The sequence below is a fragment of the Equus caballus genome, chromosome 4, assembly GCF_041296265.1.
Source record: "Equus caballus isolate H_3958 breed thoroughbred chromosome 4, TB-T2T, whole genome shotgun sequence".
NCBI lineage: Eukaryota > Metazoa > Chordata > Mammalia > Perissodactyla > Equidae > Equus > Equus caballus.
This window is the reverse complement of record NC_091687.1, coordinates 2,371,630-2,383,752: the sequence shown is the minus strand read 5'-3', so window position 1 is coordinate 2,383,752 and position 12,123 is coordinate 2,371,630. Positions and strand designations below refer to the sequence as shown.

Below are 12,123 nucleotides of genomic sequence, written 5' to 3'. Positions count from 1 at the left end.
CAAGTATATGAAGGAGGAAGTGGAGGGCCAAACTGTTAACAAAACCAGCCTATTTGCTGACGGTAGACCTCAGACATTTGATGGGCTAAGGAGCAACGTATATATTATGAACTTTGTGTTTACTATCACTCATTATTAACTGCAGTTTGGTAAAACTAGAGCCATCTTTGGACTTACTAATAAAACAGGTGAATACAGTTTACACATATAATAACTGTGAAGTAGGAATAAAAGTGTTATTTTCTAGTTTTTTAGTTGGATTATTTTAAAATTTCATTATACATAGATATATAATTTCATTAGACATAAACTATATGCATGTAGATATTACTTAAGCATATAAATACGATCACGTCAACATGTTGTTATTTATTTATATCTTTCAATGCTATCATTCCCCTTTTACAGCTAATACTCCTGAGGTTCAAAGATACTAACTAGGTTACTTAATATTTATAGTGGGTGAGTAATAAACCCAGGTTTGGAACTGAGGTAGATTCTGGCTCATATACAGTGTTCCTTCCACGGCAACGCTCTTCCCACATTCAAGGTGTTAGTTCATCTGTTGTTCACGTTTGACTCACAAAGAGACTCGCTGTCGTGGAGAACTTTGGAGTTCACACACAGACCACGTTTTCCTACTCCATCATCTTGCATGGAAGGCAAGTAAAGGCCAGCGAAGTGAAGTAACTGGAGAAAACCACACAGAGATACTGACGGGACTGGAACTCAAGCCCTGGGCTCTTTTAGATGCCACCGAGAGACGAAGATAATTTATTTGGAAGATCATGGTTTAGCCTCAGGAAGCAATCACAAGGATACTTCCATGGGTATATGCATACACATTTCCCTCGGCATTACGAGTAGAATCAATCCAGATGTATTTTAATTTTTCTTTAGGAACTATGTTTCTAAAACGACCTTATCAAAGCTCTCACACCAAAAACAGTAGCACATCGGTAACCTGGTGTCCTAATGCATTTCAGTTAAAGGAGAAAAATGTGATGCAACAAGGAATAGACCAGCAGTAGAGTTGTGCTTACCTTCATAAGTCCCACTTTCTAGGAGGGCACCACTTTTCTCCAATTCCATAAAATCTTCAACGGTGATGAAAATATAGTCCACTCCAGGGACCTCACCCTCCTTATGTGGCCTTGTGGTGCCTGAACAAGGAAAATTAAAAACAAAAGAAAGACTCTAAGTGATTTGTTGTTGAACTTTAGAAATACCACCACACTTCTGAATATTCACTAACACTTGTTTGTACATCCTGCGAGCTGGCAGTTTGCATTTGTCCCTCTGTTTGTTTGGAAACAGAAAATAGCAAGGGGTAATGATTAGAGTAAATATACAAAGCATTTTTCTTCATCAAGCTTTAAAACGTTCATTGCCATGGAATGCGGCGGCATAGATTTTTCAGTGAAAAATGCAGACCATTGTGTCCTTTTTGAAGAGGTGGTTTGAATATTGGGCCAAGAGTCTGCTGGCTCAGGAATTTACATATCTCACTTCCATGAATGGACGTCTATTGTTCTGTAGACTGCTTTGCTATGACATAAAATACAATGGAGAAAAGAAACGTTAGCAAAATGTCAATTTATCTTTATATTTTCGTGATCTGCTCTTTTTTGTGGGGGTTGGGGGAGACTGTTGGTTTTCATTTGTTAAGTTTTGCACCAAATAATAACATATTTGATTTAAAGGCTCACAAAATCTTTACTATTACTTAAAACTCAATATTTAAATAATAATGGAATTGAATAATTATTATAACTGTTAGTATTTTAATGCTAGTAATATAGTTTCCTTCCTTCCTTCCTTCTTTCCTTCACTATTGCCTTTAATTCTGACTGAATTGGGAGGTGATACACTCCCAGGGATCTGCAGGGGTCCACCGCTCCTGTTTTCTGCCTCACCTATAGAGTGAATGGAGCCTCTGTGGCCATGGTGACAGGAGCATCTGCCTGTGGTTCAGCAGGGTTCTAATGGAGAAGCCAGACTTCCAGACCTGCTGTCCAGTTCATAAGGTGGGAACTAAAATAGACACATATTAAAGGCTGTAGGTTTGTTTTCTGGTACACTTTCATACCTGAATATGCCCTAAGCTGCTGCTTTTCTTTTTCTATGCCACCTACATAAGACATTTTACATGGTCAGATCGGAATTTCCATAATGTACGTGGTGCAAATCGTATGCAGAACTATACAGAGGGCACATATACTAGCAAAGTGATAGTATAGTGCTAGGCTTCTTCATATTTAAAATCTCCTCCATATTCTCTATAAACTAAACAAAAAGCGTTTCAAACCCTTAAATTTTATTTTCACTGTTTGAAATCTTCATCAACTAGGCCACGAAAATAGCCAGTCAGTTCTCCTTGTGGTATATTAGGATTATATCTGGACTGAAAATGAGAGGTATAAATTAACATCACAATATACAATGTGCTAGGAAAATTGATTTTTGGTAAAAATGAAAAATTTCCATTAAGAACATTTTTTAAGATTTGAAGGCATTATTTTCTAAAATTAAATTTTACAACCCTTCTTTGGGGTTGCAAAACAATTTTTTTTCCATAATCATGTTTAATGACTTTCCTCTGAATTTGTTATTTATTTTGTTCAAGTGAGCCACATTTTGCAATATTTCCTACTGCCTTCATGCTGTAAAATATAAACCTCCCACACCTAGTATGCATAATGCTGTCAAATTAATGTTTCTATGAGAACCTTAACTTTCAATATCCTGACTTTTATGTACTTAACCCTTGTGCATTAAAAGCCCATTAACATGGTTTTTGGCAATCAATTTGTTTTTCTGTTTATTTAGAACACACTCTAATCATTAAGAAAAATCACATAACAAAGTTTCAATTTTCCCTCCTAATTCATCTCCATATTTCAGAAGCTACAGGCTTTGATTAATTAACTGCCTATAGGGCGTTAATGCAGTTGGAGCACAATGTGAGCACAGGACCACACGCTTGAGGGCAATTTCCAGGGCTGCTGACCTGGAGGGAGTTACTCGCCTGTACCAAATTCTAGTGAACACGTTTGTGGTTGTGCTCTTCTTGGGCGGACATCAGTATTTTGGTTCACTGGGTGGTCTTCCATCTCCATCTTGCCCCTCAGGCCAATGTGATGGAGTTCCTGCATCAGGGCTGCAGACTCCCAGTGGGGGCATCAGTGTCACCTGTTGCTGTTGACCTGCTTGATGCTGGCTGCCTATTTGGACTGAGGGCTCGCCTACCTCATTGTTGCTTGAAGAAGTTCTACGCTACAATCTCAAATGCTGCAGTTCCCATCTTTGACATCCGTCTCCCCTCTTCTTTTCTCCTCCTCTTCCTTTTTCTAATTATAACCTCCAGTCTCTTGACCTCTCCTAATTTCCCTGATGTTCTCCAAATTTGGCTTCATTTGCCTCTTTAATTACTAAGGAGCTAGGAACAGCCTAGAATCTCTTCTTTCCATTAGTTTACCTTCACTATTCCCTGATTCTTAATAAGCCCTCAAGTTCACTATCAGCTATTTCATTCACAGACTGCAGTTGCTATGGCGAACCATGGACTTTCACTGACAAAGTACACTACAAATTCAGGTTATCTAAAGTCAGGCTGATTCTGCTGATGCTTGGCAATCCTTTTATACGTGACTTCCTCCCTCTCCGACACAACCCCACCATTTTCTAATACTCATTTGCTCTGACTTTCAGCAGAAGACTTTCTTTTTTTTTTTTTTCAGTTTTTTTTTTATTGAGTTATTGATAGGTTACAATCTTGTGAAATTTCAATTGTACATTAATGTTTGTCAGTCATGTTGTAGGTGCACCACTTCACCCTTTGTGCCCACCCCCCACCCCACCTTTCCCCTGGTATCCACTAAACTGTTCTTGGTCCATAGTTTTAAATTCCTCATATGAGTGGAGTCATACACAGATTATCTTCTCTCGCTGGCTTATTTCACTTAACATAATTCTTTCAAGGTCCATCCATGTTATTGCAAATGGAATGATTTTGTTCTGTTTTGCAGCTGAGTAGTATTCCATTGTATATATGTACCACATCTTCTTTATCCATTCGTCTGTTGATGGGCACTTAGGTTGCTTCCACGTCTTGGTGATTGTAAACAGTGCTGCAATAAACATTGGGGTGCACAGGACTTTTGGGATTGCTGACTTCAGGCTCTTTGGATAAATACCCAGTAGTGGGATGGCTGGATCGTATGGTAGTTCTATTTTTAGTTTTTTTGAGGAATCTCCATACTGTTTTCCATAGTGGCTGCACCAGTTTGCATTCCCACCAGCAGTGTATGAGGGTTCCTTTTTCTCCGCAACCTCTCCAACATTTGTTGCTATTAATTTTAGATATTTTTGTCATTCTAACGGGTGTAAGGTGATATCTTAGTGTAGTTTTGATTTGCATTTCCCTGATGATCAGCGATGATGAGCATCTTTTCATGTGCCTATTGGCCATCAGTATATCTTCTTTGGAGAAATGTCTGTTCATGTCTCCAGCCCATTTTTTGATTGGGTTGTTTGATGTTTTGTGGTTGAGTTGCGAGAGTTCTTTATATATTAAGGATATTAAGCCTTTGTCAGATATATGACTTGCAAATATTTTTTCCCAGTTAGTGGGTTGTTTTGTTTCAATCCTGTTTTCATTTGCCTTGAAGAAGCTCTTTAATCTGATGAAGTCCCATTTGTTTATTCTTTCTATTGTTTCCCTTCTCTGAGAAGGCATGGTGTCCGAAAAGATCCTTTTAATACTGATGTCAAAGAGTGTACTGCCTACGTTTTCTTCCAGAAGCCTTATGGTTTCAGGTCTCACCTTTAGGTCTTTAATCCATTTTGAGTTTATTTTGGTGAATGGTGAAAAAGAATGGTCAATTTTTATTCTTTTACATGTGGCTTTCCAGTTTTCCCAGCACCATTTGTTGAAAAGACTTTCTTTTCTCCATTGTATGCCCTCAGCTCCTTTGTCAAAGATAAGCTGTCCATAGATGTGTGGTTTTATTTCCAGCAGAAGACTTTCTTACTTCATTCTCTTTTTGGTAAAGTAAGAGAGAATCTGAAATCAAATTCCCTAAAGTTTCCTAATTTCTACTTCCTTTATCTGCATTTTCTTCAGCCTTAATTGGAATCATCTGTCCATCTTGCTAAAATGAATCCTTTCTCCTCCGTCTTCTTTCAAACTTTCGTTTTTATTTTTCATCAAAGTCACATATATGGATACTTTAAAGAGTCCAGCAATTCTACAAGGTTTATTATTTATTTCTTTATTCATTCATTCATTCATTTAGCGAGGAAGATTGGCCCTGAGGTAACATCTGTGCCAATCTTACTCTATTTTATGTGGGATGCCGCTACAGCATGGCTTGGTGAGTAACGCTAGGTCCATGCCCAGGATCTGCACCCATGAACCCTGGGCAGCCAAAGTGGAGCATGCGAACTTAACCAATACGCCACTGGGCTGGCCCCAAGGTTTGTTATTTTTAACAAAAGCAGGCTGTCATCAGCTACCCCACCAGCAACACACACCTCTCCCTTTATCCAGAGCAAATACTTTCAACTCTTTTAGCTGATTATTTTTACTTCCATGTCTTTAAATAATTTACTTGCAGTATCTCTTGTTTTTTTGCTTTAGTCATTATTTCTTGATTTCTTGGTAAAGAAAATGAAGATTCAACTCTTTTTTGCCCACACTTATCTACATCACTTCCTCCTCCCATTCTCCCAATAGAACAAACTTGTGTTTACATTATTATTTAATGTTTACGATAATAATACTATGTAAATCTATTCCCAGCTGAAACTTGCAGGGCATGGACTAATTATCCTCTCTTGTGTAATTTTTTTGTTTCCTCTAGATTTAATGTTTTCATTTCCAATTTTCCATACATTAATTGGTAATTCAATTAATTAACTCTCTCCTTGTTGGATAAATCAAAATATACAAGGGTATTTGATGTTTCATCAAGCTTATCCTACTGAAGCAATCTCTCCTGGAGCTTTCTTCCTCGCTCCAATGTTGGGGATTCACTTTGCCTCTTCCCTGGGTTGCGTGCCCTCTTTCCCGGATCCCATGTGTCTTTCTGTGGTCCATTCCCTCTTTGGGGCAGAGCACATCTGTCAGAAGCTTTCTGTCATGGGTTGCATGGGAACTCCACTTTCTGACACTTTGCATGTCTGAAAATGTTTTTATTCCACCCTCACTGGTGGCAAATCTGACTCAGCATATCAAGAAAACATCATAATGAAAACATATTTTCTCCAGCCTGCTCCTCTGTTAACGTCACCACCATTCTTCCAGTCATTCATGCTTTGGAAGTTTCCCTCAGAGTCGCATTTGAGGTCTCCCTCACTCTTTTACTCCACCTCAAAATATTCGGCAAATTCTACGTCCTGTAACTCCACAATGTCACCCTTCCCTTCTGCACTCTCTCTCCTCCAAACACCGCCCTCCTGGACCCGGTGACGGCCATGTCACTGTGCGCACACCTCCTTCTGTTAGCTCATCACAGCATTCCCTGATTAGCCCTGGTGAAGCACCAGGCAGATCACAAACCTTCTCCAAAGGGTTTATCTACCCAATCTCTTGTCAAGAGACTGGGCTGAAAAAGGCAAGGGGAGGGAAATACTGAGAGTTAAAAAGAGCTGAAAAAGGCTCAGATTCTATCATGGACAAGAAAAGGCACGTCTTGTGGTGTGCCAGGGTGTAGAGTCTCTTTAGATGGTCTCAGCTTGATGGAACATGTGAGAGGACATAACTTAGGAATTTTCTGCTTAATAAACATCTTCCTTTCTGGCCTGCCATGTGTCACTCTCCTTTCCTTTTAGTGTAAATTTTCCCCATTAGAATCACTCTTTGGTTTGACAAGATGGAAACTACCTTTAAAACGTATGCTATAGAAGATAAGAATGTGAGCCATGGAATCTGACCGCCCGGGCTGCCATTTGCCGTCACTAGTACCTTAAGCAAGGTCCTTCACCTTTGTAAACTCGAGTTTTCTTATCTGTAAAATGGTAATAATACTAGTAGCATCTTTAAAGTGTTGACTTAAAGAACAAATAAGATGATCCATATAAGGTACTTAAGACAATGTCTAGAACATAGAACATATGTGAGAACATAGCTCTCAAGAAGGATTATACATTAAATATTATCTGAAAGAGCAGAGATGAGATCCTAGATAGTTTTTCCCCATAAATTCTTGCCACAAATATTAATTGAGCACTTACTATGTGCCAAGCACTATTTGGTATACACCCTTTCTTAACACAGAACAGGATCCCTTCCCTCATGGAGTCTACATTCTAACAAGGGGAGACAGAATCAACAAAAAAAACCATAATTAAAAAGTAAGTTAATAGTATGCTGTAAAGGGTTAAATCCTATTAAATGACCATAAATCAAATCAGTATCATCTATGGACTATTTAGTGGGTCAATTACTGAAATCTTTAACTTTTAGCTTAGATAAAGAGCAAAAGTTTGGAGAGAAGAGAGAGACTGCGAAGGACCTGAAGGAAAGCAGAGATCTACAACACTTGTGGGCTACAGGCTTCCCAGGGGTTAATGGCAGCTTGGCTAGAGACCTGTAGGAGGCAGTAGGAGATCCACAAAGAGCCTGGTTATATTTTGGAAAGAATCACTAAATCCCTAAAGAAAAATTTTACTTATTTCACATACTGTTCGGTCTAGTTTAGGTCAACTGGCTTACAAATTGGTGCCCAATATAGGTATATTGGAACTTTCAAGGTTATTTTTATAGGATTGAGAAATACAATGGTACATGGTGGTTTCTGATGACTAGTATATGTGCACACACACACACACACACACACACATATATATCACCCCTCATTTTTAAAGGAAGAAAGTGGAAACACAGTGTGACAGAAAGGTTCTTAGACTTGAAATTCAGAACATCTGCATTCTATTTTTGTTTTACTATTTTAGGCATGTGGTGCTGGATTAAAACATCATTTAGGTGACCATCACTTTTCTTATCATGCCTTGAGATAAATAATAAATATGAAAGAGTATTATAAAAAGTAAAAACATGAACACTATGACAATAAGATTGAATTTCTCTTTAATAATATTAGCAGTACTACTAAGAATAATACAATTCTAATAAACTTCATTGATGGTACCTTATTTTTGGAATCTATTATAATCATAGTTTTAAATGAATTAATTTCAGTCAGGCTAAGACTTAAAAAGAAAAAGTTCCTATTCCTAAAGTCACAGATTGCCTCTTTCATTGTCTGGGTGTAAAGTAACATAAGTTGAGATATAAATCCATTTCCTTTAATTACACACTAAAATGTGGGACACAATGGTTTTGTCTCTAATTATGAGGGTCCTTTGTCTTTTGTTAGACAAACACTTAAGACCTGTAGAGCCTATGGACTAGGTTGCAAAAAGCTTTTTACCATTTGCTGAATCATTTAAAAAGTGCGAAAGTGCTCATAAAACCTCATTAGTGGGTCATTTAATTTTACCTGCAGGCATAGGACTTTCGACAACAAAAATCAGAAAGCATGATTCTAGATGTATGTGTCCAGCAAGAAAAGACATTAGTTGGCATTAAATCAACTAACACCAGAAGGAGAAAGCAATCGGCTGAAGAAGGAGCCAGCAATTGGTGACCTATGAACACCCCTTTGGAAAGAAGTACAATTCTAAAAATAACGCAAATAATGTGAAATGTAACGAAGTGTTGTACAATGATAATTTGTACCTGAAGGTAATTAATATCTAGACTGGAGAAACAGTTAAGTTGAATTTCCTGAAATGGTTACTTACCTTATTTTTATGCTGAAATAATTATAGGTACTTTCCCAACACAAAAGATTATGAATAGAGAGGCGACAGGGAAGCAAGACTCAACAGTAATAACAAGTCATCACCCAGCATTAGGAACAGGGTGGAAGCTAGGGAGAATAAAAGAGGAAATACTGATGATTCATTATGTAGTTCAAGTTGAAGCTCACCTTCTTTTATTGCTGTTCTATATTTGGTTGGAACTTTCCTAAGTGGTATTTAGAAAAGTCCAAAATAAATTTTATTATCCAAATTATGGTTTATATATTTCATCCTTTACTTTGTCTTCTGGACCACTCCTCCAAAGGAAAAATAAGTAGAATGGAAAACAGAGGAAATCGAGTCTTTGTTTTATGTCCTATTGTTTCATTTAAAAAAAAAATGCAATAATTGCTAAATTAAATACTGCATGAATAACACCTCCTATAATGAAAGCATGCAGTAATTCTGCTCAAAAGTCATGTCTGAAGAGAATGAAATTTCTCCCAAATGGCTAGCTTATTATCGATACATAGTGAAAGCACATGCAGGCCACTTGTCATTTTGTTACCATGGCAACTGGGGGTGCCAATGGAATTTTTTTTATTCTACTTTTTAAATGAAGGAACATTGCTTCTTTTGCCTTGGGAAGAAAAGAGCATGACGTTTGTGGTAAATATAACCATAAAGTGCATTTCCTGTCAGCCTTCTGATATTTCCTAATTTTAGTAAAATGCTTAAAAGAACAGTCAATCATTGGCTTATAGGACAGTATTACTACCTAGGTGATGGTCGCAGCAGTCATCCATTGTGATCTATTTTGATGTGCTGAAGGTTCTACCGTGCCCGTTGCCTTGCAGGCACCCAGTACATATTTGCTAAAGAAATGGCCTTGGAATTGACCATTAATAGTCAATGTGTTCTAAGCAGATGGGTCACTGTGTGAGACTGAGAAACTGAATTCTCTTCTGATGCATGTTTCCGAATGCATTCTCTCTTTTACTCTGGATGTTTCTCAACTGCAAACTGGAGACAATAAATCTTGACAGCTACCATGACTTCCTTTGGATTCGACCTTTAATTAACTTATTCTTAGATTCCTGAAGACACTTCTTTAGTTTGTCCGTTACTCATTAGCAAGCATGAACACCATCACCAGATTTGTAAGTGTGCTTCCAAAAAAACATTCAGGAGATTTCTTGGCCAATGCCGCTAATCAATTTTTACATAATCAGCCTAGGCCTTTGGTTTTATTACACTCATTTTCAATCATATAAAGTCAAGAACTATGATTTTATACAAACATAGAGCTAAATTAGACAAAGAAAATAAGATAATTTGGGTCATTGAATCCAATGTGATAGACAGATTATAAAGCAATGTGAGCTTTACAGATTTGGTATCAACTGATTGGGTGGACTGGGTTAAGGTCAGAAAGTAAAACCTGCAATTTGATTCAATTAATCACCTATTAGGCATAAGAATTATCCACTGCCTCAATAAAACACCATGCAAGTTTTACAAAATATTGAAGATTTGACACATCTATTTGCAAAATACCAGTAGTAACTTTGAATTATTTTCTTAACAGTGTATTGCTCCAAACCTCAGGAATTATTTCAAAACTCTCTTATCCCCTAAAACAGCATACTGTCAATTATTGGTTAAAGCTGCCTTGGTGTATACTAATAATGCTATATGCCTTTCAGACGAACAGAAGTTTTTGAAGAAGAAAGCTCTCCTTGAATTTTTCTGGATATAAAGGTTCAGACTGATGCCTCATATGGCACCGATTACTCTTTCCCATCTTAACAGTTTGGACTGAGGCAGTGTCATACCCAAACGGGTGGTTCTGAAAATGTAGGCTGCATCAGAATCACATGGAGGACTTGTCAGACGCAGATGGCTGGGTGTCATGCCCAGAATGTCTGATTCAGTAAGTCTTGAGTGGGGCTTGAAAATTTGCACTTCTAGCAAGTTCCAAGGTGATGTTGACGCTGGTAGTCCGGGGACCATAAATTGAGAACCACGGCTCCAACCTCACTCAGATCTCAGGAAACTCAAACTAAAAGTAGTGTTAAATTTCATCATTAATTTAACTGCAACAACTCATAAAGTATGTGGTTCATGACGTTGGCATTGGCCCTAGAGTAATCTCTAGCTAGGGACCGGGTTCAGAGGAAACAAGCCTGTCTTCATTTGTGGGTGGAGTCATGAGAGAGAGAGCAGATTACCACAGTGCTCTCTCACGCTGCTGCACACGGCTTTTTCTTAGTTCTCTCAGAGGTTAATCAAATTTGGAAAATAATGGACAAATCTCCATTTATGTCGCTCCATTCATGCTTATTATTTGAAGTAATATAAACAATCTTGGTCCTATGTGTGCAACAATATTGCTTAAACTTTGAAAGACATAGGAGGCTTGATTATAACTCACTGGGAGTGATAAATGATAATATGATAAGAAAAAAACAGGTATCTAATACAGGAGATCTCTTGCATTAAGAAAAAACTATGGTGAACGTCAAAAAATAGAAGACATAAATGAAAAATTTGTGGCTCTCCAACAAGCAAGGAAAAAAAGCATCTCATTATTTCCCTATGCCAAGGTATCTGATTCAGTAAAAGTTAAACTGCAACTTGTCCACTACTATTCTAATCAGACTAAATCAGGGGATGGGCAGCATGCATTGTGGAATTAGTACCTATAAAGGTCGCTGCTGGAACAAATTATTTAGACGAGCATATCTTTTCGTCAATTCCATGATTTCATTTACACAATTATGCCCCTGGTTTAAGCACCAGAGAAAATGAGAAGTAGAGGGGAAAAACGTCATTTAAGAGTCAAAGTTTATTTTATTGTCCTTTGTCACTTGAACTCAAAACCTTTAATACTGAGTGAGAAAGACAGGGAATGTTTAGGGTGATCTTTTTGTTGTTGTTTTGTTTTGAGGACGATTAGCCCTGAGCTAACATCTGCTGCCAATCCTCCTCTTTTTTGCTGAAAAAGACTGGCCCTGAGCTAGCATTTGTGCCCATCTTCCTCTACTTTATCTGTGGGACGCCTCCCACATACAAGAGGTATGTAGGTCTGGATCCATACCAGTGACCCCCGGGCTGCCGAAGCAGAATGTGTGAACCCAACCACTGCGCCACCAGGGTGATCAATTTTGAAGTTGACACATGTATACACATTTTCAACTTTAAGGCCACTACACTAAATGATCATGCTTAATTATTGACAGTACCAACATATCGCTGACTGCTGACATTCAAGTGCCTACACACCAAGGAAAAGCTGGGGCAAACTGAATGGTT

General features: G+C 37.9%; 1 protein-coding gene across 18 annotated transcripts in view; it reads right to left on the bottom strand.

Moving 5' to 3' along the window:
• The window catches only part of MAGI2 (membrane associated guanylate kinase, WW and PDZ domain containing 2), a 1,262,944-nt gene that overhangs the window by 552,972 nt on the left and 697,849 nt on the right, over positions 1-12,123 (bottom strand). For all 18 annotated transcript variants that reach the window (XM_070265334.1, XM_070265337.1, XM_023640142.2 and 15 more), the window contains one exon: positions 1,044-1,163. In XM_070265334.1, coding sequence (XP_070121435.1) covers positions 1,044-1,163 — 120 coding nt within the window. The remainder of the gene's footprint in view (positions 1-1,043; positions 1,164-12,123) is intronic.